The sequence below is a fragment of the Somniosus microcephalus genome, chromosome 2 (genome assembly GCF_052327205.1).
Source record: "Somniosus microcephalus isolate GS21.2 chromosome 2, FLI_Smic_1.0, whole genome shotgun sequence".
Lineage (NCBI taxonomy): Eukaryota > Metazoa > Chordata > Chondrichthyes > Squaliformes > Somniosidae > Somniosus > Somniosus microcephalus.
The window spans coordinates 247,987,958-248,014,976 of NC_140988.1; the positions used below are offsets into that span (position 1 = coordinate 247,987,958).

The window sequence follows — 27,019 nt, forward strand, 5'->3', positions numbered from 1 at the left end:
TCTTCCTTACTCCCATTCACCATTTTTATGTACTAGTTTTAACTTAACATTTTACTTATAAAGTGTAAACTTAGCTCCCCGAATGTATTCAGTGAGGAGTTGAACTACATGGACCATCTCGGTCCCATGTTTAATCCCTTGTCTGTGCAGATCGAGTGGATCTCAGCCACAACAACAGTTAGGAGTGCTACAATTGGCCTCAGCATGCCTGGGTTAGGGAGGGGGAAATTGCCTGGGGTTCCCAATCGCTATACAATGACCACATTATATGTTAATGGGTGAGGACAGGATAGATAAACTGGTCTCTGAGGCCCTGCAATTTGCCAACACTCATTGTCAAGAGTCAATAATGGCCACTGGGTAGAGGGACTGGAAGGTGATTTTGGACTTGTACCCAGTAATTGAGACCTAACAACACATTAGGGTAGATTTTACAAATTTGGTTTCATGCCCTGAGATCAAAAATTTATACAAACTACCCAATTATGTTAGAAAGGCTAGCAATCTGTGATAGAGATTACTGAACATCGCTAATTGTGTCATGGACTTTGAATATTCAATACTTCAATATTTCTAATAATTCTAAGTGATAGCACTCTTGCGTCTAAGTCAGAAGGTCATGGGTTCAAGCCCCACTCCAGGACTTAAACAAGTAATCTAGGCTGACACTTCAGTCCAGCACTGTCAGAGGTGCCATTGTTCGAATGAGACGTTAAACAAAGGACTTATCTTCCCTCTCCTCGGGTGGACATAAAAGATACCATAACACTTTGAAGAAGAGCAGGCGAGTTCTCCTGTTTTCTTGGCCAATTTTTATTCCTTACCCAACACCACTAAAATTAGATTGACTGGTCATTCTTCACACTGCTGTTTGTGGGACCTTGATATGCATAAATTGTCTGCCATGTTTGCCTTAAAAAAAAGTAACTATAATTCAAAAGTAATTCACTAGCTGTAAAGTTCTTGGGACGATCTGAGGACATGAACGGCACTATATAAATGCAAGTTCGTTCTTTCTAATTTGCCCATATGGGAGGGGCTGTAAGGTAATAATGAGGTATGATCTAATTGAATATAAAGCCAGTATACCAACCTGAAGTTAGATGGAGCTGTATGTGGCCTCAGGACTCCCTGAGTCTGACTGTGGTCTTGCCTGTAGAGGGGATTCTTGTAATCTACATGGTTCTTCCACAGATGAGGCCACAGTGAATGAGTTTTCTCCTGAATTCTGCCACAAAAAACAATTATAACAAAACAGAACACATCCACCACTTGGAAGAATAGATTGTAAGAAAGATCAATCAGAAAATATAAAGTTAGCAAACTGCAACTGGAAACTATCTGTTGTACATATCGCATTAAGGATGATTGTGCCAAATTGTTAGTTTTCCACCACACTGAGCCATTATTAAAATATCTGCAGATCCCCATGCAAGTTCTCTATCTCAGCTAAGGATGTTAAGAGGAGAGACAAAAAATAATTTGCATGTTTTAAGGTCATAATGCAGGAGAAACCTGGGCTCTTTCATCTGGGAATGTTGCATGGCACTGGATGGAAGGGGATGTGGAAGTTAGACTGAACAGGTCTTAAAAGAGGAGGGTTTTTTGCATTCTGAATTATTTCTTAGGTAAAATCTTGATAAATCATGTGGATTCTTGCCCTTTTTCTTCCAGTTACTTAAAAAGAAAGAGAGAATGGGCCGAATGGCCTCCGTCTGTGCTGTTATGAGAATGGAAGTGTTATTTTCATGACAAGCTTTCAGAGTTTGTGTGCCTCAACTTCCTGTAATAAGTGACTACTTGTGCAATTCATGGTCTGTGATACACAATACTTATTTAATATTAAAGATTTAACCATCATTAATTTAAAAATGGAGAGTATCTATCTTCAATGAACTACAGAATTTGTTCATCCCAGTTTGGCATAAAAATAAAACAAAAAAGGTGACTCAACTGTGGCTAACAAGGGAAATTAGGGATAGCATAAGACCCAAGGAGAGGACATATAAATTGGCCAGAAAAAGCAGTAAACCTGAGGATTGGGAGCTGTTTAGGATTCAACAAAGGACGAGAAAGGGATTAATTAAGAGGGGGAAAATAGAGTATGAGAGTAAGCTTGCAGGGAACATAAAAACTGACTGTAAAAGCTTTTATAGATATGTGAAGAGAAAAAGATTGGTGAAGTCAAGCGTAGGTCCCTTGCAGTCAGAAGCAGGGGAATTTATAATGGGGAACAAAGAAATGGCAGACCAATTAAATACATATTTTGGTTCTGTCTTCACAAAGGAGGACACAAATAACCTCCCAGAGATGTCAGGGAACATAGGGTGTGATGAAAGGGAGGAACTGAAAGAAATCAGTATTTGTAGGGAAATGGTGTTAGGGAAATTGATGGGATTGAAGGCCGATAAACCCCCAGGGCCTGATAATCTACATCCTAGGGTACTTAAGGAAGTGGCCCTAGAAATAGTAGATGCATTGCTGGTCATCTTCCAACATTCGATAGACTCTGGAACAGTACCCATGGATTGGAGGGTAGCTAATGTTACCCCACTGTTCAAAAAAGGTGGTAGAGAGAAAACGGGGAATTATAGACCGGTTAGCCTGACATCGGTAGTGGGGAAAATGCTAGAGTCTATTATAAAAGATGTAATAGCAGAGCACTTGGAAAACAGTGACAGAATCGGACAAAATCAACATGGATTTACAAAAGGTAAATCGTGCTTGACTAATCTGGAATTTTTTGAGGATGTAACTGGTCAACTAGATAAGGGAGAACCAGTGGATGTGGTGTATTTGGACTTTCAAAAGGTTTTCGATAAGGTCCCGCATAAGAGATTAGCGTGTAAAGTTAAGGCACATGGGATTGGGGGCAAGGTATTGACTTGGATAGAGAACTGGTTGGCAGACAGAAAGCAAAGAGTTGGAATAAACGGGTCTTTTTCCGAGTGGCAGGCAGTGACTAGTGGGTACCGCAGGGATCGGTCCTTGGACCCCAGCTATTCACAATATATATTAATGATCTAGACGAGGGAGCTAGATGTAATATCTCCAAGTTTGCAGACGACACAAAGCTGGGTGGGCGTGTGTGCTGTGAGGAGGATGCCGAGAAACTCCAGTATGATTTGGACAGGTTGGGTGATTGGATAGAAGCATGGCAGATGCAATATAACGTGGATAAATGCGAGGTTATCCACTTTGGTGTCAAAAACAGGAAGGCAGATTATTATCTGAATGGCAATAGATTGGGAGAAGGGGACGTGCATCGAGACCTGGGTGTCCTTGTGCACCAGTCGCTGAAGGTAAGCATGCAGGTGCAGCAGGCGGTTAAGAAGGCAAATGGTATGTTGGCCTTCGTAGCGAGAGGGTTTGAGTACAGGAACAAGGATGTCTTGCTGCAGTTGTACAGGGCCTTGGTGAGACCACATCTTGAGTATTGTGTGCAGTTTTGGTCACCTTATCTGAGGAAGGATGTTCTTGCCATGGAGGGAGTGCAGCGAAGATTCACCAGGCTGATACCTGGGATGGCAGGAATGACGTATGAGGAGAGATTGGGTCGACTGGGCTTGTACTCGCTGGAGTTTAGAAGAATGAGAGGGGATCTCATTGAAACTTATAAAATTCTAACAGGACTGGACAGACTAGATGCAGGAAGGATGCTCCCGATGGTCGGGGAGTCCAGAACCAGGGGTCACAGTCTAAGGATAAGGGGTAAGCCATTTAGGACTGAGATGAGGAGAAATTTTTTCACCCAGAGAGTGGTGAACCTGTGGAATTCTCTACCACAGAAGGCAGTAGAGGCCAATTCATTAAATATATTCAAGAAGGAGTTGGATATATTTCTTAAGGCTAAAGGGATCAAGGTCTATGGGGAGAAAGCAGGGACAGGGTACTGAATTTGGATGATCAGCCATGATCTCATTGAATGGCAGAGCAGGCTCGAGGGGCTGAATGGCCTACTCTTGCTCCTATCTTCTATGTTTATATGTTTCAACAAAACCCTGTAAGGGATAATTTTACAAGTTCACACTCCAGGCCTGGAGCTTAGCCTGCCAGAAGTGCACTGGGAATTCAGGTGCTGAATTTCCAGAATTTTCCAAATAAATGGAAAACATCAAGGAGGAGCGTGTGTCCAAATATGTGCACCCGGCGAGCAAAGCTCCACACGGCACTAGAATCGCAAATCCAGAAAATTGTCCTGATTCATCTCACTAGAAAACGCCAGAGCTTAAATCGAAGAAGCCACAAAAAGTAATGTTAATAACAAGCAAAAAACAAACAGAAGTTATAACTGCTTTACCACAACCTTAAAGAACAGCAATCTGTCTAGATCCAAAGTACTTGAAAGAAAGTATATTGGTTGGCCAAATACCTAACTGGATAAGTTCATTGCCAGTATGAAACTGAGACATACAGACTACAATGATTCCATATTCAATTCCTAGTTTATGCTGAGTTAGCCAAGTGGCCACTACCGCTGGCTTCTGTGTTCCCCGGGACTGGTGAGAAATCAACCAGGGTTCACGCTACCACGATAGCAAAATACTGCTGATGCTGGAAATCTGAAATAACAACAGAAAACGCTGGAAAAACTCAGCAGGCCCGGCAACATCCTTGGAGCGAGAAACAGAGTTAACGTTTTGGGTCAAACCCTTTGTCAAGACTGTAACACTACTGATTGTTATCCAGTGATCTGTGAGAAAGTGCTGGTGTGGGTGTGTGATAAGAACAGGATCTAGCTGAGCTGTCTGCTGTCTACAGTCACATATCATGTCAAGGTTTCACTGTCTCTGTTCACACATGAAGAATTTGGTAGGGTACCAGGAACTGCTGACACCGGTGGAACTGTTTCTCAACATGTGGCAAAGCCATCCACTGATGGCGTCATGTGGTCCAAAGGGTGCTTGGTATCAAGTGATAGATGACGTCAACGCTAGCAGCATAGTAAACAGAGTCTCAGAGGTTTTGATAGAGTAAATAGGGAAAAAATATTCCCTCTGGCGAGTGGGTCAATAACTAGACGTCATAGATTCAAAATCATTGAAAAAAGATCTAGAGGGGAGAGGAGAATTTTTTTTTTCACTCAGAGTTGTCGGGTCACTGGAACGCTCTATCTGAAAAGGTGGTGGAAGCTGATTCCATAAATAATTTTAAAAGGGAGTTGGACAGGTACTTGAGGATGAGGAACTTACAGGGTTATGGACAAAAAGCGGGGATGTGGGACTAAGCACGACTGCTCTATCAAAGAGCCAGCAGACGCACGATGGGCCGAATGGCCTCCTTCTGTGCTGTAAGTTTCTATGACTCTATGATTCTGGCTGCAGTACCAGGAGTACCAAAGTCATGGATCTACTGTAACCTCATTGCTATGCAGTGTATTAAGTCGGTATAGAATAAAGAGCTCTGTCCCACTCACACGGCCTTACAGTACTTGTGTAGCTATGCATGGTTGCTCATTATGCCCCAGCATAGAATCCCTCCTTTACTAACATCCTCAAGAACATAGAACATAAGAAATAGGAGCAGGAGTAGGCCATTTGGCCCTTCGAGCCTGCTCTGCCATTCAATACAATCATGGTTGATTTTCTACCTCATCTCCACTTTCGTGAGCTATCCCCATATCCCTTGATTGCCTTAATATTCAAAAATCTATCGATCTCTGCCTTGAATATACTCAACGACTGAGTCTCCACAGCCCTCTGGGGTAGAGAATGCAGTACTCTCTGACAATTCCTTCCACGGTACCTGCTCAACACATGTCTGTGTGGTGACAGCATCTGTGGACATCTGCATCCAATGTCAAGTACTCAACGCATTCCACTGCTTTGGCAGAAGACTGCATTACAAGAGGGAAAGAGTGTGCAGAGGAGAGGAGGACACTCATTTGAGGAGATGACCATGTAGATCCAGGGATGAGAGATTGTGGAGAAAGTATGAGATGGGACAGTAGAAGGCCTGGCCCAGCCCAGCCAGGGTTGGAAGAGGAGGAGGAAGAGGAAGAACACATTGTTGGCAGGGAGAACGCAAAGATACATTTTCATTTGTTCCCCATCCTATTCAGTCACTCACTCACTGTTGCTGAAGGATGCATTCAGCTAATTTCAGATAATTCTGCCATGGGCGATAGATGCAATTGGCAAAACAATGGTGGATAGGAGCCTTCTCCTGTAGTGAAATCTAGCCTCCCTGGCGTCCATGCAGACTTGCAAGTGGCCACTGGAGGGAGCTACAGCTTCTAAAAGCGCATTTCTACAATTGAGTTGATTATTCGAAAGAATGCTCGTTCGTTTGGCCGGAATCGTAAACAACTTTATTCCATACTAGATAAACCACAAAAAACAGAGTATGATAAGAGTCACTTGATACAATCAGTACAACTTCTGTCTGCATACTTTTACAAAAATAAAGAACAAGGGAGATTTAGCTCACTTGGGCGGGTTGTCTAACTCAACATAAAAGCACACTGGGGTACAGTTTCCACTTTGTGTGCAATCAGAAAACTGCGCCTGAAATTCTGCTGGTTAGGTTAGGCTTCAAATTTCCACTAAAGTTCAATTGAAAAATCACAAATGTAAAATCTTGCATGAACCAACGCAGTTGGGCATTGTAATAGTGCGCAGGCACACTGAAGCTCGCCCCCGAGCCTAAAGAACTGGATCCTGGGACCAATTAAAAAGAGCGCAGGCACACTGAAGCACACAATAGTCCCTCTTGTATGCGTATACGACGTTTAAAAGCTACTTCATATCATTAGATATTAGGTGTGTCTTTTAAAGAATGCCCAGAATATGTGAATTTAAATTAAATGCAGTACGGAAATGGATCGTTCCACCAAGTCAATGTTTAGAAAGATTTACTGAAGGTGACATTTGTCCCTTTCTTCAACTGTACAGCGTTAAATTGTATTTTGAAATGATTGTATTTTAATAATTGCATTGGTTTAAATACTAGGTCCGGATTTTCCTGGTCACACACTTTAGAGACAGCGATTAAACAAATTACTTCATAGATAACACTTTCTGGGACACAATGGTGCATTACAACAAAGTAATCCACTGTTTAAGAAACACAAAGTCAAGATTCAAGTTGCAAAAGTCATCTCATAGAATCATAACGTCACAGAAGGAGGCCATTTGGCCCATCGAGTCCATACCGGCTCTCTGTAGAGCATACCAATCAGTCCCATTCCCCCGCTCTATCCCTGTAGCCATGCAAGTTTATTTCCCTCAAGTGCCTATCCAGTCTCCCCTTGAAAACATTGAGTGTCTCCGCTTCCACCACTTCCGTCGCCAGCGAATTCCAGATCCTCACCACTCGCTGCGTAAAAAAGTTTTTCCTCACGTCCCCCTGTATCTCTTGCCCAAAACCTTAAATCTGTGTCCCCTAGTCCTTGTACCATCAACTAGTGGGAACAGCCTTTCCCCATCCAGCCTATCCAAACTTGTCATAATCTTGTACACCTCTATCAAATCAACCCTCAACCTCCTTTGCTCTAATGAAAACAAATCCAGCTTCTCCAACCTGTCCTTGTAGCTAAGATCCCCCATCCCCGGAACCATTCTGGTAAATCTCTTCTGCACCCTCTCAAGGGCCTTCACATCCTTCCTGAAGTGTGGTGACCAGAACTGGACGCAATACTCCAGTTGTGGCCTAACCAGCGCTTTATAAAGGTTCAGCATAACTTCTCAACTTTTGTACTCAATACCTCTATTTATGAAGCCCAAGATCCCATATGCTTTGCTAACCACTCTCTCAATATGTCCCGCCACCTTCAGGGGCCGATGCACATTAACTCCCAGGTCCCTCTGTCCCTGCACACTCTTTAAAACTGGGCCATTAAGTGTATATTGCCTCTCCCTGTTCCTTCTGCCAAAATGCATCACCTCACACTTCTCTGTATTAAATTCCATCTGCCACTTGTCTGCCCATTCTGCTAGCCTTTCTATGTCCTGTTGCAGTCGATTGGTATCATCCTCACTGTTTGCCACATCCCCAAGTTTGGTGTCATCGGCAAATTTAGAAATTCTACTCTCTATTCCAATATCCAGGTAATTTATATATATCAAGAAAAGCATTGGCCCCAGCACTGACCCTTGGAAAACACCACTGTCTGCCATCGTCCAGTCTGAAAAGCAGCCATTTATCACAACTCGCTGTTTTCTGTCCTTAAGCCAATTCCTTATCCAAGCTGCCCACTGACCGACCTATTCCATGAGCCTCAATTTTGCTAACCAGCCTTCTATGTGGTACTTTGTCAAACGCCTTCCTAAAATCCATGTAGACAACATCCATTGCATTCCCTTCATCAATCATCCCTGTTACTTCATCAAAAAATTCTATTAGATTAGTCAAACACGATTTGCCTTTTACACATCCATGTTAGCTCTCCTTAATTAGCTTAAACCTCTCCAAGTGCCCGTTAATTTTTTCCTCGATTATTGTTTCTAAAACTTTACCCACCACTGATGTTAAGCTGACCGGCCTGTAGTTACTAGGATTGTCCTTACACCCTTTCATGAACAATGGTGTCACATTTGCCACTTTCCAATCCTCAGGCATCTCTCCCACATCTAAGGAAGATTGGAAAATTGTGGCAAGCCCTTCTGCTATCTCCTCCCCCAATTCCCTTAGCAACCTGGGATGCAAGCCATCTGGACCAGGCGACTTATCCACTCTAAGCATACCCAGCCTTTCTAGTACATCCTGTCTATCAATTTTCACCCCTTCCATTGCTTCTACCTTTTCCACTTCTACCAATATTTTGTCAGCATCCACCTCCTTAATAAACACCAATACAAAGTACTCATTGAGTATTCTAGCCTTGCCCTACATCTCTAAGCATATATCACCTTCTTTGTCCCTAATAGGCCCCACCCCGCCTCTTACTACCCACTTACTGTTTACATGCCGGTAGAAGATTTTTGGGTTCCCTTTTATGTTAATCCCCATTCTAGCCTCACAATCTCTCTTTGCCAATCTTATTTTCATCTTCACTTCCCCTCTCAACTTATTGTATTTGGTCTGGTTCTCCCTTGAAGAATTCACCTGACATTCATCATACACCCTCTTTTTTTGTTTCATCATCTTCTCTATCTCCCTCGTCATCCAAGGAGCCTATGCTTTGGTTCCCTTACCCTTCCCTCTTGTTGGAATGTACCTAGCCTGTACTTGGAACAACACCTCCTTAAAGATCATCCATTGTTCCGTTACAGTTTTTCCTGTCAGTCTTCGGTTCCATTTTACCCTGGCTAGATCCTTTCACATCCCATTGAAGTTAGCCCTATTCCAGTTTAGAAGTTCCACTCTAGATTGTTCCTTGCTCCTCTCCATTGCTAATCTAAATCTTATGATACGATGATCACTCGTACCCAAGAGTTCTCCCACAGACACTTGGTCGAACTGGCCCACCTCATTCCCCAGCACCAGATCCAGCAATGCCTCCTTCCTAGTTGGGCCAAGAACACACTAGTCAAGGAAATTCTCTTGAACACATTTCAGAAATTCCTCCCCCTCCTTTCCCTTTACCCTAGCATTACTCCAATCGATATTTGGGTAATTAAAGTCCCCCAATATCACCACTCTATAGCTCTTGCTCTGTGATCCATAGAAATAGATTATAACATAACCCTCACCCTGTTTATTTAAAAATGTAACCGACATCCTGGCAACTTCGTTAAAGAATTAGAACAAGTTCCAAAGACTGTAGGGATCCATCCCATTGTGTGTAAGATTGCACCTCTCTAAGTAAATGTATAAGATGTTGATAATGCAGACTAAGGAGCCTATGGTTGTTTAGGGTGATGTAGCTTGAAAAATTAACCTTCATACTGTACATCCTTCCTAACTGTACAGCTTCTTCCTACACACTTATCTCGGGCATATCCATTAAGAGAAGTTCATGTAAGTACACTGTAGTACAAAATATATAATTTAGACAATAAGTACTGTGAACAAAACCTACTAAAATGTGTTTTATAGTTACCATAAAATGAATGAAATCATTTAACATTGACATTTTTTGCTAAAAATGCCAATACTAAACAATAAGGTGTTAAGACTCATTTTTGATGAACAATTAACAAAGTGGCATTTAAAAAAGTGAGAACAGGGTGATTATTTTGCACTATGTATATGGGCTGCAATATCATACATTTACATTCAATGAAAACGAGTAATGAATACTGGGAAATGTTTTTTTAAGTCATATATACAAAAATGGATTGCATGTTAACATATCAGAAAGTGAAATAGACTATAGAACTTTTTATAACAGGCCAATAAAAAGCTTATTGGTTTAAATGTGACCATTTTACAACATTGACACATTGGAGTAGATTTTCATCTTTCCCACCTTGCGTTAAGCACCATTTGGACAGAGAGCAGAAAGGAAAATATGGTGGGGAGGATTGTATGCCAGTAACAGAACCTGGCTAAATTTCCTTTCATTGAAATAAATAAAAGAAAAATCCAATTGGTTCTGTAAGGGGCATGCAATCCTCTCTGCCAGGTTTTCCCTTGTGCATTCCACCCAGGTCATGCTTAACAGACTGTAAAGCCGGACATCTGTATTTTAATCTTTATCTTAATTGTTTTCAGGATTTTAGAATTACTTAAAAAAATTCTAATTGAGTCAATTGTGTTCTGCAATTGTAGCAGGTCCTAACTGAAGTCACACACATGGGATTGTTCAGCCACTTACTCGGGAAGAGTAGCTCAGGTGGTTTCCTATTGCCTTCCTCGTGGGTTTTCATCTTCAGGGTACCTTTTCCTAGATGGGTTGCAACCAACACTAAAGAGCCCCACCGACACTTTTACGATGTAGAGGGGCACCCACGCACATTGGACTCAAGTACCCCTGCTAGATGTCAACCCAGTATTCAGAGTTCCAGTTCTACACTCACCAGAGTTGTCTGGAGTGGGACCTGAACCCAACCCTTCTGACTCAGAGGCGGGAATACTACCACTGAACTAGTGGTCACTCAATCTGGATGCAAGTAACCCCGCTGGATGTCAACCCTGTATTTAGAGACCATCTTCTAGTCTCCACTCACCAGGGTTGTCTTTAGTGGGGCTCGAACCCTTCACCTTCTAACTCAGCTACCCGCCCCCCACCACCCCACCCCCACCCCCACTGCCCCACCGCTACCACTAACTAAAGGCGCAATGATTTTTAAGAGTTTGTCTAATTGTCTCATGATTTGAGATGGTGGGGTGGCAAGATGGCATTACTGTGTATATATGCTTTTAAGTGGTTGTTGTAAAAGTTGTGTTTGTTGTTGTTGTTGTTGAAAAGGTTGTTGTAAAATTTGCCCACGGACAGAAAGGCCTGCTCAGTACAAAAAAAAGAGAGGGAACATTGGTGTCTAGTCCTCCACCTGTGAATAACCTTAAAATCACTGAAAATGAATTTTAAAAAACTATACCAAACCATTTAAAAGTTTAATTGGTGCACATTAGTCAGTTTCTTCGTAAGTGAAAAATTAATATGAAAAACTTTTAAAATGTGCCTACTAGTACCTTTGCGCCAAAGAAAATGAGCGCAATTTGAAGAGTCTTCCGAAACCAGTACAATCGTCAGAATCTCGCAATTTTGATTTGGGGGTGTGGCTGGTTTTGTGGGTGAGGCCTGATTCGGGCAAATTGAATTTTGAACCAATGTAAAAGATCAAAGAAAACAACAAGGCAAGTGGTTTTTGGCGTATCCCACGTTTCAAAATTACCCGATCTTCTGCACTGGTTCAGCCAATTCTTCCCCGATTACGCTGATATAACGAATGGAAACAAGTGGAAATTCAACCCCTCAACCTCTGTACCCTGTCCTAACTCCCAGGATAGCGGTTAGCTCCCTTGGCAGCCTTCAGCTGCCTGACTCTTGGGCTTCATTCCGGCCTCTGAAATGACTTTCCCCTGATGGGGCTTATTAAGCCCGCCCAGCGCATTTCCCGGCCAACTGAAGGAAGCGGGTCTGATGACGTCATTTGGTGACGCTTCATCAGCCGGTTTCCTTAAAGGGACCTTGGCCAAATTTAGTTTGACATTTGTGCTGTCAGTGTTCTACAGCATTGAGGTGTTGCAAACACTGACAAGCACTGCACAAAGGTGCACGGCTGCACCCAGGCTCTCCCATGACTCCCTCCATATGCTTATAGAGGGAGTCACAGCACGCAAGGAGGTCCTCTTCCCTTCCCAGGGATGGAAGAGACCTCCCCAGGATACCAACGCAGCCTGGTTGCACATTGCACAGGAGGGCACAAGCAGGGATGTTGTCAGGAGGACCTGGGTGCAGTGCCGCAAATGTTTCAATGATCTCAGTACAGTAGATCACAAAACGTTAGTACAAAGCCACACTCAACCTCATCCTGCTGTGCCTCTCATCAATCCCCATCACTCTGCCTTCCCTATCCTACTCCTGCATATCCTTACTCACACCAACTTACCTTGCATCTCCACACATCCCTCGCTCTCTATCGATATTATCACAACCCCATCTCAATAGCCAACCCTCACACTCACCCTCATCCTAGTACAATCATACCAACTAACACACAAGGTAGACACTTGGGTGTTTTATGCAATGTCCATGTAAAGTTTCTGTTAATGTGGTGTCAAACATTGAAACCTTTATTTTCAACACTTTGCGTTCTTGAACAGATTTGTGTGCACCTTTGTAAGTGGCTTAGTGAGTTGCAGTGAATGGTGAGGCATAACAGTACCCCCTGCAATGGTGATGAGTGTGAAAAGAATGGGTTGGGCATTGTAGGGATGCTTTATGGTGTTGGTGTGGGGTGGTGCCAACCTGGCGCATCATGTGGCAGGCAGGGTGTACAGCATCAAGTGATGTAAATGTGGCCATGGTGAGGCCATCCCTGGCCTCCCAGACAGCAATGTGGTCGGGTGCTGATGCCCTCTGTCCTGTGCAGCATCAGGTGATTGTGGAGAAGGTTGGTGTTGTTGTTGGTGCTGGTGTGCCTGGTGCTGCTGGTGTTGGGGCTGATTGTGATGGGATTCTGAGGACCAAGGTGAGAGAGTTTCAAGGGCACCCATGCTGATGGAATAAATGGCAGGTGAAGTAGAGATGACAGAAGCGATCTGTGAATGGTGAGAGAGGTAATGAGGTCAGACTGGATGAGACCTGTGTAAAGACCTGCAGCATCCTGAATCTGTAGTGGAAATGCAGTTTAGAGAAGCTCATGGTTAAGGGAACAAATCTCAATCAGCTGGGAGCTTTGACTTGACATTTGAAGCTGTCAACTCATCAGCTGATTCAATGGCCATTGACTTCCTGCCTCAGCTTCACAGACGAGGTCTAGGCACAGCGGGAAACCGGTGAGCGACCGGTCAATTCCAAAAAGCTGGGAAAAACATTGATAAGTGGCTGTAAACAAGCCACTAATGATTTTAATTGTCTCCCCCACCGCTGCCTGTTGGGTCTGCACAGCGCTGGCAGACCCAACATCGGGAAAGTACATTGTGCGCTTTTTGTCAGCAAGTTCCCGACCAGCAGGCTCAACAAATAAATCGTACCTTTGTTTTAGACGATGCAGTCTTATAGTGTTATTACATAAAAATGCACACTGCTTGAAGATTAACAGAATGAATGCATAGCAGAACGTAAATGGCGAACCATGAATGAAATGTTTAAAATTCACCTTACCTCAGCTCTTTGCTCTCTTTATTGTTGTTACAGATAAAGTTGCCAAATTGGCAGGAGTAGACATGGTGATGAATGTGTACCAAAAATCTTTCATTGAACTCAAAGGCACATGGGAATTGTTCCATCAGCTGCCAGACACAGTCAAAAAACTGATCAATTACTGGTGAAACCTCCCTGGGGTCACCATCCAAGTGACTATATCTGTAAAACAATGGATTAGGTCAGCTTCTTCTTGAAAAATAAAATAATATAGAAAACCAAAGGACTCATATATATGCTCCGTTAAGGTAGTTTAGACCTGTATTCTCCAATTGAAGTTGCTGACTAGTCACAGGCGACACCATTTTCGCCACATCCACTAATTTTAGTAGAAAATGCCTTACATACACGCACACAATACAGCTAATACACTTCATGTGTATATTTATGTAACAAACTTCTATCACCAGTCAGTAACCAACGAAGCAAAGCACTCACAACGATCAAAAAATACTTGCACACACTTTTAGTCTTACCATTTTACCAACAAACGCACAAAAAAGTTAAAGTACAGATGCATACTCTGCAAATATAAGTATTGGGATCATATGCCCAACAGTGGTGTCCATTACTAATCAGAAATGCAATTAGCCACATATGGCTAGTGGCTAACTTATTGTGGATAACGCTGGTTTAAACTAAAAGGAAGAATATGTTTTTTTTGAGAGATCAGAAACTCTTGGAAATTATTTATTTTTACTGCCACCCTCTTTAGAGTTTTCCTTTTCAGCTGCTGTCTTGTAGATGGTGACTTGTGCCTTACCCAAGTGCCATTCTTGATGTGTAAGCCTGAACAGTGATTATTGGTGGGCTTTTCAACTGTGAGCAGTATCAGATCTGAGCCCAGCTGGGTTCTCACCCACCAATCTCACCCATGACTTAAAGAGTGAAAAGTCTTGTGCGTGCACATGCATACATGCACACAATTTTCCAATGTACACTCCTAGCAGACAAAGCTCAGTGTCAAGAGCGTACAATTGGAAAATTTACCCTTAAATGCTGCACCATGCTGCGGACTGACATTTAGGCAGAATGGTAATTACATACATCAACAACAACTTGCATTTATATAGTACCTTTAAAGGATTTCACAGACATATGTTCCAGATCATAACCACTCGCTGCGTAAAAAAGTTTTTTCTTATGTCGCCTTTGGTTCTTTTGCCAATCACCTTAAATCTGTGTCCTCTGGTTCTCGACCCTTCTGCCAATGGGAACAGTTTCTCTATCTACTCTGTCCAGGCCCCTCATGATTTTGAACACCTCTATCAAATCTCCTCTCATTCTTCTCTGCTGCAAGGAGAACAACCCCAGTTTCTCCAGTCTATCAACGTAACTGAAGTCCCTCATTCCTGGAATCATTCTCGTAAATCTTTTCTGCACCTTCTCTAAGGCCTTCACATCCTTCCTAAAGTGTGGTGCCCAGAATTGGACACAGTACTCTAGTTGGGGCCAAACCAGTGTTTTATACAGGTTCATCATAATTTATCCACTTTTGTACACTGTACCTCTAAGCCTTTTTAACTGCTTTCTCAAACTGCCCTGCCACCTTCAATGATTTGTGCACATATACCCCCAGGTCTCTCTGTTCGTGCACCCCCTTTAGGAATGTACCATTTAGTTTATATGTCCTCTCCTCATTCTTTCTACCAAAATGTATCACTTCACACTTTTCTGCATTAATTTTCATCTGCCACGTGTCCGCCCATTTCACCAGTCTGTTTGTCTTCCTGAAGTCTATCACTCTCCTCCTCTCTGTTCACTATACTTCCAAGTTTTGTGTCATCTGCAAATTTTGAAATTGTGCCCTGTACACCCACGCCCAAGTCATTAATATACATCAAGAAAAGCAATGGTCCTAGAACCGACCCTTGTGGAACACCACTGTATACCCTCCTCCAGTCTGAAAAACAACTGTTCACCACTACTCTCTGGGGGCGATTTTGCCAGCCCTGGGAGGCGGGTATGGAGGCGGGACTGCCGGGAAAATGACAGAATTTGGGGGCGGGTGGCAAACCCGCCCCCAACCCGCCTCCATGCCATCTTCCTAGGAGGCGAGTAGCTGTCCCGCGCCGGGTCCCGTCTCCTTGGAGGCGGGAAGGGATTAAAGCCTATTAACGACCTGTTAACAGGTAGTTAACAGGCAGAAAATAGGATTATCCCCTTTTTGCCCTCACAAGTGCGGGCTTCCCCAAGGCTCCAAAACCCGCCAGTGTCACCAAGGCGAGTACTGCGTCTGCGGGGTGCAAAAGTGTGGTGTGAAGGTAAGTGATAGGTGCAAGAGTGTAGAGGTGAGTATCTGAGGTAAGTGCAAAGTGTTTTTAAAAGTGTACTTACCTTTGTTTCTCCCTGCAGGCTTCAGTCGGTTTTTATGCGGAGACTCTCGGACCTCCGCGTTGGGAATGACAGGTGGCCGTTGCATTCACAGATGCAACAGCCATCTCAATTCTGTTAAAGAAAGAAGTTTGATGGGGCCTCAAGACCTCATCAGACTGCAGAGAATGTCACTGTTTGACAGCTTCACAGAGCTGTCAAACGATGACAATTCATCTGTCAAAAATGTTTGACAGATGAAACGTCATACATTGACATGCTCTGCAACTGGCTTTCCCTTGATTGGCCTGCTAAGCCCGCTGGGTGGGCTTACCAAGGTCAATCAAGGGAAAATAGCATGGGTTGGCCAAAATCGATGGAGGCGGGACATTGACCTGACAAGCAGCAGTCCCGCCTCCAACTCGCCCCCCAGTCACAAAATCGCCCTCTCTGTTTCCTGTCATTTAGCCAATTTCGTATCCATACTGCCACTGTCCCTTTTATTCCATGGGCTTCAACTTTGCTGGCGAGCCTATTATGTGGCACTTTGTTGAACGCCTTTTGGAAATCCATGTACACAACATCAACTGCATTACCCTCATCAACCCTCTCTGTTACTGCATCAAAAAACTCGATCAAGTTGTTTAAACACGATTTGCCTTTAACAAATCCGTGCTGGCTTTCCTTAATTAATCCAAACCTATCCAAGTGACTGTTAATTTTGTCCCTGATTACTGTTTCTAAAAGCTTCCCCACTACCAAGGTTAAACTGACTGGCCTGTAGTTGCTGGGTTTATCTTTGCACCCTTTTTTGAACAATAGTTTAACATTTGCAATTCTCCAGTCCTCTGGCACCACCCCCATATCTATGGAGGATTGGAGTATTATGGCCAGTATCGCTGCAATTTCCACCCTCAATACCAATATATGCTCCTGTGTGTGTTGTTTGCTGATATTATCAGCCACAGTCACTAAGTAATCGTCATTGTAGTTAAATGCCTTGTCCAGACAACAGAGCGACAAGTGACTAGTTCAAGAGCGGCCGTAAAGGAACGCGGCAGAGGAGGCCCGACACTGGAGGAGGTGGACCTGTGTGGGAGCGGCAGCGGGACCTGAGAGAAGGCGAAGCAGCCATAAAGGAGCGCTGCAGAGGAGTGCTGCGAATTGGCAAAGAGTCCGAGAGTGGGAGCAGTCATACAACAACAACTGCGAAACTGCTAAAGTGACATCACAACCAGGGAAAGAGCTGATGGGTAAGTAGGACCTGGTGAGTATTTCTACAGTCCAGTCGTTGAAGTAAAAGTAAGGTCTCTAGTTTAGAGTAAGTAGTGTTTAAAGTGAAGTAAGGTCCCTAGTGTATTTAATATTCTTTAATTTAAAGGAAGTAAAGGGAGTAATTTAAGGTTAGGACATGGCAGGGCAGCTCGGCAGCGTGCAGTGCTCCTCCTGTGCTATGTGGGAAGTCAGGGACACTTTCGGTGTCCAGGGCGAACACATGTGCAGGAAGTGTCTCCAGCTGCAGCTACTCGAAATCCGCGTTTCAGAGCTGGAGCTGCGGCTGGAATCACTGTGGAGCATCCACGAAGCTGAGATCTTCGTGGATAGCACATTTAACTAGGTGGTCACACCGCAGGTAAAGAGTGCATAGGCAGACAGGGTCCATCTCCCTCTCCAATGGATTTTCCGTTTTGGATACTGCTGGGGGAGATGGTTTCTCAGGGGAATGCAGCAAGAGCCAAGTCCATGGCACTATGAGTGGCTCAGCTGCACAGGAGGGGAGGGAAAAGAGTGGGAGAGCAATAGTGATAGGAGATTCTATCGTAAGGGGAACAGATAGACGTTTCTGTGGCCGCAGACATGACTCCAGGCTGCTATGTTGCCTCCCTGGTGCCAGGGTCAAGGATGTCACTGAACGGCTGCAGGGCATTCTGAAGGGGGAGGGCGAACAGTCAGAGGTCGTGGTTCACATTGGTACCAACGACATGGGTAGAAAGAGGGATGAGGTCCTGCAACAAAAATTTAGGGAGCTAGGTAGCAGATTAAAAAGTAGGACCTCAAAGGCTGTAATCTCTGGATTACTCCCGGTGCCACGTGCTAGTGAGTATAGGAATAGGAGGATAGAGCAGATGAATGCGTGGCTAAAGAGTTGGTGCAGGAGGGAGGCCTTTAGTTTCCTGGAGCACTGGGTCTGCTTCTGGGGAAGGTGGGACCTGTACAAGTCGGACGGGTTGCACCTGAACTGGAACGGGATCAACATCCTTGCGGGGAGGTTTGCTAGCACTGTTGAGGGGTGTTTGAACTAACTTGGCAGGGGGATGGGATATGGAGTGGAGCTATAGTAGGGGGTGATGCACAGCCAAATATAGAGGAAAAAATAAGTCAGCCTGGAAGGCAGAGCAAATATGTAACGGCACAAGGGAGTATGGCAAGGCTGGATGGCATTTATTTTAATGCAAGGAGTCTTGCGAGTAAGGGAGATGAATTGAAGGTGTTGATGAACACATGGGAGTATGATATTGTTGCTATCACAGAGACATGGTTGAGGGAGGGGCAGGACTGGCAGCTCAATATTCCAGGGTATAGAATCTTCAGGCGAAATAGAGGGGGGTGTAAAAGAGGAGGGGGTATATTAATCGCAATATTGATCAAGGAGTCAATTACTGCTGTAAGGAGGGATGGTATCTTAGCAGGTTCCTCTAATGAGGCCATATGGGTAGAACTTAAAAACAAAAGGGGGGCAAGCACTTTGCTGGGAGTGTACTATAGGCCCCCAAACAGTCAGGGGGAGATAGAGGAACAGATATGTAGGCAAATCTCAGAGAAGTGTAGAAATAATAGGGTAATAATAGTATGGGATTTCAACTTCCCCAATATTAACTGGGATAGTCAGAGTGTGAAAGTCTTAGAGGGTGCGGAATTCTTAAAGTGCATCCAGGAGAGCTTTTTGAGCCAGCATGTAGAAAGTCCTATAACAGAGGAGGCGGTACTGGACCTAATTCTAGGGAATGTAGCAGGGCAAGTGGTAGAAGTGTCAGTAGGAGAGCATTTTGGTGACAGTGACCATAATTCGGTGAGATTTAAGGTAGTCATGGAAAACATAGAAACATAGAAGATAGGAGCAGGAGTAGACCATTCGGCCCCTCGAGCCTGCTCCGCCATTCAATGAGATCATGGCTGATCATCCAAATTCAGTACCCTGTGATTTCTCCTTATTGTAGGTGAGGTTCAGCCGTTGGGCTGTACGGAGGAATTTCTCCAGATTCACGTCGTGGTCCTGCCGGTCGCGGCCGCAGATGGTGACGTTATCTAGGTAGGGGAATGTGGCCTGCAGTCCGTTCTGGTCAACCATCCGGTCCATCTCCCTTTGGAAGACCGAGACCCCGTTGGTGACACCGAAGGGGACCCTAAGGAAGTGGTATAGGCGCCCATTCGCCTCGAAGGCGGTGTACTGGCGGTCCTCGGGGTGGATAGGGAGTTGGTGGTAGGCCGACTTAAGGTCGATGGTCGAGAATACGCGGTATTGTGCAATCTGATTGACCATGTCAGATATGCGGGGAAGGGGGTATGCGTCCAGCTGGGTGTATCTGTTTATGGTCTGGCTGTAGTCGATGACCAGGCGATTTTTATCGCCGGTCTTAACGACCACGACCTGGGCACGCCAGGGGCTGTTGCTCCCCTCGATGATGCCCTCCTTCAGGAGACGCTGCACCTCAGAGCTAATGAAAGCTCTGTCCCCAGCGCTGTACCGCCTGCTCTTGGTAGCGACGGGTTTGCAGTCGGGGGTGAGGTTAGCGAACAGGGAAGGTGGCGGCACCTTGAGGGTGGATAGGCTGCAGGTGTTACGCGGTGGGCGGTTTAACCTTCGCTGGTTGTCGACTGTGAGTGGGGGGAGGGGTCCACCGTATGCTAGGGTTACACTTTGGAGGTGGGATTGGAAGTCCAGCCCTAGTAGGACGGCAGCGCAGAGCTGGGGGAGGACGAGGAGTTTAAAGTTTTTATACTCTGTACCCTTAACCGACAAGGTCACAGCACAGTAGCCGCTAATGTCCGTGGCGTGGGACCTCGATGCCATCGAGATTCGGTTGCGCGTTGGCAGGACAGGGAGGGAGTAGTGGCTCACCGTGTCTGGGTGGATGAAGCTCTCCGTGCTTCCGCTGTCGAGCAGGCAGGTCGTGGCGTGGCCATTTACTTTGATGTCCATCATCGACTTGGACAGGTGGTGTGGGCGGGCTTGATCCAGAGTGACGGAGGCTAGCGTGTAGGTAAGCGAGTCGTTGTCGTCTGCGGGCGAGGCGGTCGTCGGGTCCGGGGGCCCGGTGGCAGTCGGGCGTGGTGGGTAAAATGGCGTCTCCCACGAGGTAGGACAAAATGGCGGAGAAGATGGTTGCCCCCATAACTCACATGAGGCACTATTGGGGTCGGTTGCCTTGATCAAAGATGGCCGCCCCCATGACTCACGTGTGGGGATACTGGCCTCAGTTGCCGTGAAAGAAGATGGCCGCCCCCACAGTTCGCATGAGGCACTGCTGGCCTCTGAAGATCCGCTCCTGCAGGCCTTAGAGAAGTGGCCTTTCTTCCTGCAGGTTGTGCAGGTAGAGTTCCTGGCTGGGCAGCGCGACCTCGGGTGCTTCTCCTGGCCGCAAAAGAAGCAGCCGGCGGCCCGATCGCGGGTGCCCGATGTCGGAGCTGGTACCGGGGGTGGCGGGCCCGGTCGGGTCCGGGACGCCGACGCTGAGGTAGGTCCCGGGGGCGGCGCTGCGAAGGGTATTGCGGTAGGGGTCGGGCCCGAGTCCCAGGGTCGCGAGCAGTACCTGGAAAACGCCTCCTGGTCCTGATGGGCCACCTCCAGGGAGAGAGCGAGGGCTTCAGCTTTGTCCAGGTCGAGGTCTTTAGCTTCAAGCAGTCTTTGCCGTGAGTAGTCGGACCGTAGGCCTTTCACAAAGGCATCGCGGATATTATCTTCCGTATTTTCAACAGCCGTCACCGCTTTAAAGTCACAGTTCCTGCCGAGTGCTCTTAGCGCCCGTAAAAATTCAGCTACAGACTCTCCTGGCTGTTGCGGGCGGGATCTTAGGAGGTGCCTGGTGTACATGTAATTTACCGGGCTGCGGTACTGCTGTTTCAGTAGGTTGATAGCGGCCTCGTACGTAGTCGTGTCCTGTATGAGTGCGTATACTCTCGGGCTCGCTTGGGCGTTCAGAAGTCTTAGTTTGGATCTCTGCGGGGCGCCGGATTCTTCCAGGTAGGATTCGAAGCAGTCCAGCCAGTGTTTGAAGTTGAGGGCTGCGTTTGCTGCCTGTGGGTTTAGATCCAGGTACGGTGGTTTGAGGGCTTGCAGCCAAGCCGGCTGGTGTGGCTGTGCTTCTGGGAGGGCTTCTGGCTGGCCAGTAGTAGACATCTTTAAAATTTAGTCAATAAAATTGATATACCTATCAATTCGTCCAATAAAAAGCGACGAGTTAGGAACGTAACTAAAGGTTTTTATTGACTAAATAACAGAGCCCACCCTCGTGGGTGATCGGGTCCAACAAGGAGGAATACCAGCCAGTCGACTACCTTTATACCTGGGCAGGTAGGTGGAGCCATGGGCGGAGTCGGAGGTGGTCAGCCCAGGTATAACAGCGCGACAAGAGGCGACCTCGTATCGTGATACAACAGTGATAACGGTGATAACAATACAACAGTGATAACTGTAGTGTAACGATAAAAGTGGTTTACCACACCCTGTCCCTGCCTTCTCTCCATATCCCTTGATCCCTTTAGCCTTAAGAAATATATCTAACTCCTTCTTGAATGTATTTAATGAATTGGCCTCTACTGCCTTCTTTGGCAGAGAATTCCACAGGTTCACCACTCTCTGGGTGAAGAAATTCCTCCTCATCTCTGTCCTAAATGGCTTACCCCTTATCCTTAGACTGTGACCCCTGGTTCTGGACTCCCCGACCATCGGGAACATCATTCCAACATCTAGTCTGTCTAGTCCTGTTAGAATTTTATAAGTTTCGATGAGATCCCCTCTCATTCTTCTAAACTCCAGCGAGTACGAGCCCAATCGACCCAATCTCTCCTCATACGTCATTCCTGCCATCCCAGGTATCAGCCTGGTGAATCTTCGCTGAACTCCTTCCATGGCAAGAACATCCATCCTCAGATAAGGCGACCAAAACTGCACACAATACTCAAGATGTGATCTCACCAATGCCCTGTATAACTGCAGCAAGACATCCTTGTTCCTGTACTCAAACCCTCTCGTTACGAAGGCCAACATACCATTTGCCTTCTTAACCGCCTGCTGCACCTGCATGCTTACTTCCAGCGACTGGTGCACAAGGACGCCCAGGTCTCGCTGCCCTTCCCCTTCTCCCAATCTATTGCCATTTAGATAATAATCTGCCTTCCTGTTTTTGACACCCCCAAAGTGGATAACCTCGCATTTATCCACATTATATTACATCTGCCATGCTTCTGCCCAATCACCCAACCTGTCCAAATCATACTGGAGTTTCTCGGCATCCTCCTCACAGCACACACGCCCACCCAGCTTTGTGTCGTCTGCAAACTTGGAGATATTACATCTAGCTCCCTCGTCCAGATCATTAATATATATTGTGAATAGCTGGGGTCCCAGGACCGATCCCTACGGTACCCCACTAGTCACTGCCTACCACCCGGAAAAAGAGCTGTTTATTCCAACTCTTTGCTTTCTGTCTGCCAACCAGTTCTCTATCCAAGTCAATACCTTGCCCCCAATCCAATGTGCCTTAATTTTACACGTTAATCTCTTATGCGGGACCTTATCGAAAGCCTTTTGAAAATCCAAATACTCCACATCCACTGGTTCTCCCTTATCTACTTTACCAGTTACATCCTCAAAAAATTCCAGTAGATTAGTCAAGCACGATTTACCTTTTGTAAAGCCATGTTGACTTTGTCCGATCCGGTCACTTTTTCCAAGTGCTCTGCTATTACATCCTTTATAATGGACTCTAGCATTTTCCCCACTTCTGATGTCAGGCTTACCGGTCTATAATTTCCCGTTTTCTCTCTACCACCCTTTTTGAACAGTGGGGTAACATTAGCTACCCTCCAATCCATGGGTACTGTTCCAGAGTCTATCGAATTTTGGAAGATGACCAGCAATGCATCTACTATTTCTAGGGCCACTTCCTTAAGTACCCTAGGATGTAGATTATCAGGCCCTGGGGGTTTATCGGCCCTCAATCCCATCAATTTCCCTAACACCATTTCCCTACAAATACTGATTTCTATCAGTTCCTCCCTTTCATTAGACCCTATGTTCCCCGACATCTTTGGGAGGTTATTTGTGTCCTCCTTTGTGAAGACAGAACCAAAGTATGTATTTAATTGGTATGCCATTTCTTTGTTCCCCATTATAAATTTCCCTGATTCTGACTGCAAGGGACCTACGCTTGACTTCACCAATCTTTTTCTCTTCACATATCTATAAAAGCTTTTACAGTCAGTTTTTATGTTCTCTGCAAGCTTACTCTCATACTCTATTTTCCCCCTCTTAATTAAAAAGGACAAAGATGGACTGGAAATAAAGGTTCTAAATTGGGGGACAGACGATTTTAATATGATAAGGCAGGAACTGGCCAAAGTGGATTGGGATAAGTTACTTGTAGGAAAATCCACATCAGAGCAGTGGGAGTCTTTCAGAAAGGAAATAGAGAGAGTACAACACCAACATGTTCCCGTAAAGGTCAAGGGTGGGACCAACAAGCCCAGGGAACCCTGGATGTGAAGGGATATACAAGAATGGATTAGGAAAAAAAGGGAGGCTTTTGGCAGATACAAAGGACTAAAAACAGTGGAAGCCCTAGAGGAGTATAGAAAGTGCAGGGGGGTACTTAAAAAAGAAATTAGGAGAGCGAAGAGGGGGCATGAAAAAACACTGGCGGGCAAAATAAAGGAAAATCCCAAGGTGTTTTATAAGTATATTAAGGGCAAGAGGATAACTAAGGAAAGAGTAGGGCCCATTAGGGACCAAAGTGGCAATCTGTGTGTAGAGCCGGACGATGTAGGTGAGGTTTTAAATGAATATTTTGCATCTGTGTTCACTATGGAGAAGGGTGATGTAGGCATAGAAATCAGGCATGGGGGATCGTGATATACTTGAACAAATTAGTATTGAGAGGGAGGAGGTACTAGCGGTATTAGCGGGCTTAAAAGTGGATAAATCCCCAGGCCCTGACGAGATGTATCCCAGGCTGCTGTGAGGGGCAAGGGAGGAGATTGCAGGGGCTCTGACACAAATTTTCAGAACCTCTCTGGCCACAGGGGAGGTGCCAGAGGACTGGAGGACAGCTAACATAGTACCATTATTCAAGAAGGGTAGTCGGGATAAACCAGGGAATTACAGGCCAGTGAGCCTAACATCAGTGGTAGGGAAATTATTGGAAAAAATTCTGAGGGACAGAATTAGTCTCCACTTGGAGAGGCAAGGATTAATCAAGGACAGTCAGCATGGCTTTGTCAGGGGGAGATCATGTCTAACCAATTTGATTGAATTTTGAGAGGGGGTGACTAGGTGTGTGGATCAGGGTGGTGCAGTTGATGTAGTTTACATGGACTTCAGTAAGGCTTTTGACAAAGTCCTGCATGGGAGACTGGTCAAGAAGGTAAGAGCCCATGGGATCCAGGGCAATTTGGCACATTGGATCCAAAATTGGCTTAGTGGCAGGAGGCAGAGGGTGATGGTCGAAGGTTGTTTTTGTGACTGGAAGCCTGTGTCCAGTGGTGTACCGCAGGGATCGGTGCTGGGCCCTCTGCTGTTTGTAGTGTACATTAATGATTTAGATATGGATGTAGGAGGTATGATCAGTAAGTTTGCAGATGACACGAAAATTGGTGGAGTAGTAAATAGTGAGGAGGGAAGCCTCAGGCTACAGGACGATATAGACGGGTTGGTCAGATGGGCAGAACAGTGGCAAATGGAATTTAACCCTGAAAACTGCACATTATCTCCCCCTGACAAAGCCATGCTGACTGTCCTTGATTAATCCTTGCCTCTCCAAGTGGAGACTAATTCTGTCCCTCAGAATTTTTTCCAATAATTTCCCTACCACTGATGTTAGGCTCACTGGCCTGTAATTCCCTGGTTTATCCCTACTACCCTTCTTGAATAATGGTACTATGTTAGCTGTCCTCCAGTCCTCTGGCACCTCCCCTGTGGCCAGAAAGGTTCTGAAAATTTGTGTCAGAGCCCCTGCAATCTCCTCCCTTGCCCCTCACAGCAGCCTGGGATACATCTCGTCAGGGCCTGGTGATTTATCCACTTTTAAGCCCGCTAATACCGCTCGTACCTCCTCCCTCTCAATACTAATTTGTTCAAGTATATCACAATCCCCCATGCCTGATTTCTATGCCTACATCACCCTTCTCCATAGTGAACACAGATGCAAAATATTCATTTAAAACCTCACCTACATCGTCCGGCTCTACACAGGTGATGCATTTTGGGAGGACTGACAAGGCAAGGGAATACACAATGAATGGTAGGATCCTAGGGAGGACAGAGGATCAGATGGACCTTGGTGTGCATGTACATAGATCCCTGAAGGCAGCAGGACAGGTAGATAAGGTGGTTAACAAGGCATATGGGATACTTGCCTTCATTAGCCGAGGCATAGCGTATAAGAGCAGGGAGGTTATGATGGAGCTGTACAAAACGCTAGTTAGACCACAGCTGGAATAATGTGTGCAGTTCTGGTCGCCACACTATAGGAAGGATGTAATTGCATTGGAGAGGGTGCAGAGGAGATTCACCAGGATGTTACCTAGGCTGGAGCGCTTCAGCTGTGAAGAGAGACTGGACAGGCTGGGGTTGTTTTCCTTAGAGCAGAGAAGGCTGAGGGGGGACCTGATTGAGGTGTACAAAATTATATGGGGCATAGATAGGTAGATAGAAAGGAACTTTTCCCCTTAGTAGAGGGGTCAATAACCAGGGGGCATAGTTTTAAGGTAAGGGGCAGGAGGTTTAGAGGGGATTTGAGGAAAAACTTTTTCACCCAGAGGCTGGTTGGAATCTGGAACTCACTGCCTGAAAGGGTGGTAGAGGCAGGAACCCTCACAACATTCAAGAAGCATTTAGAAGAGCACTTGAAACGCCATAGCATACAAGGCTACGGACCAAGTGCTGGAAAATGTGATTAAAATAGATAAGGCTTGATGGCCAGCGCGGACACGATGGGCCAAAGGGCCTCTTTCTGTGCTGTATAAATCTATGACTCTATGTGAGCCCTGCTACTTGACAGTCACCAGAAGACCATTGTAGACGACTTGACAGTTAAGTGATGAGAATCCCTAATGGTTTATATATGTGGCCTAAACTAAAGGAAGTTTCCATGAGAGTGTATTCCACCACACTTAGTACTCTGGGGAATCCAATAATAGTGTAAAACGTTTGCTGTATGGCCAACTATCTCGCTGCAGCACTTGAGAAATGAATAAATCTGTCTGCCTTCCAAACAATGCATCAGTTACTCCCTATGCAAGTCTACATTGTTCCCTGACAACTAGCAGGTAATGTAAAATAAAATAAACAGGTTAAAATAGTGGAAAAGGAATGTTAAAGGAACACGCTAAGCATTTCCCCCAAAATGTCACCAATAGTAATTTCTAGGCTTAAAAGACACATTTGGAAAATAGTGCCTTTTGAACCCAAATTTGAAATGTAAATTGACCAAAGTGCACGAATTAATTATGAAGACCGAACTGGTACCCACTCTGCTCTAGTCACAATTCTGTTGTTGATCACAGCTGTGAAATTATTTAATAACAAATCCCACTGCAAACTATTTTTGCTAAATTGTACAGGAAACTTTGGTTTATCCAGAGGTTAACTGTCCGGAATGCTCGATCCACCGGCAAAATTCAGGAGTCGGTTCAATAAGTTTTTTTTTCTTTTCGTTGCTTTTTTTTCACCAGTCAGGCTCTGCAAGGTCTAGCTAAAGCTGTTGCTTAGCTACAGAGACGCTTGCAAGCTACGGC

General features: G+C 45.3%; 1 protein-coding gene across 1 annotated transcript in view; it reads right to left on the minus strand.

The window, feature by feature from the left end:
* Positions 1–27,019, minus strand: part of mtmr7b (myotubularin related protein 7b) — a 215,172-nt gene that overhangs the window by 18,320 nt on the left and 169,833 nt on the right. The window contains exons 11-12 of the mRNA XM_085970693.1: positions 13,655–13,855; positions 1,094–1,228 (exon numbers count right to left, since the gene is read on the minus strand). Of these exons, the coding sequence (XP_085826819.1) occupies positions 1,094–1,228; positions 13,655–13,855 (336 nt within the window). The remainder of the gene's footprint in view (positions 1–1,093; positions 1,229–13,654; positions 13,856–27,019) is intronic.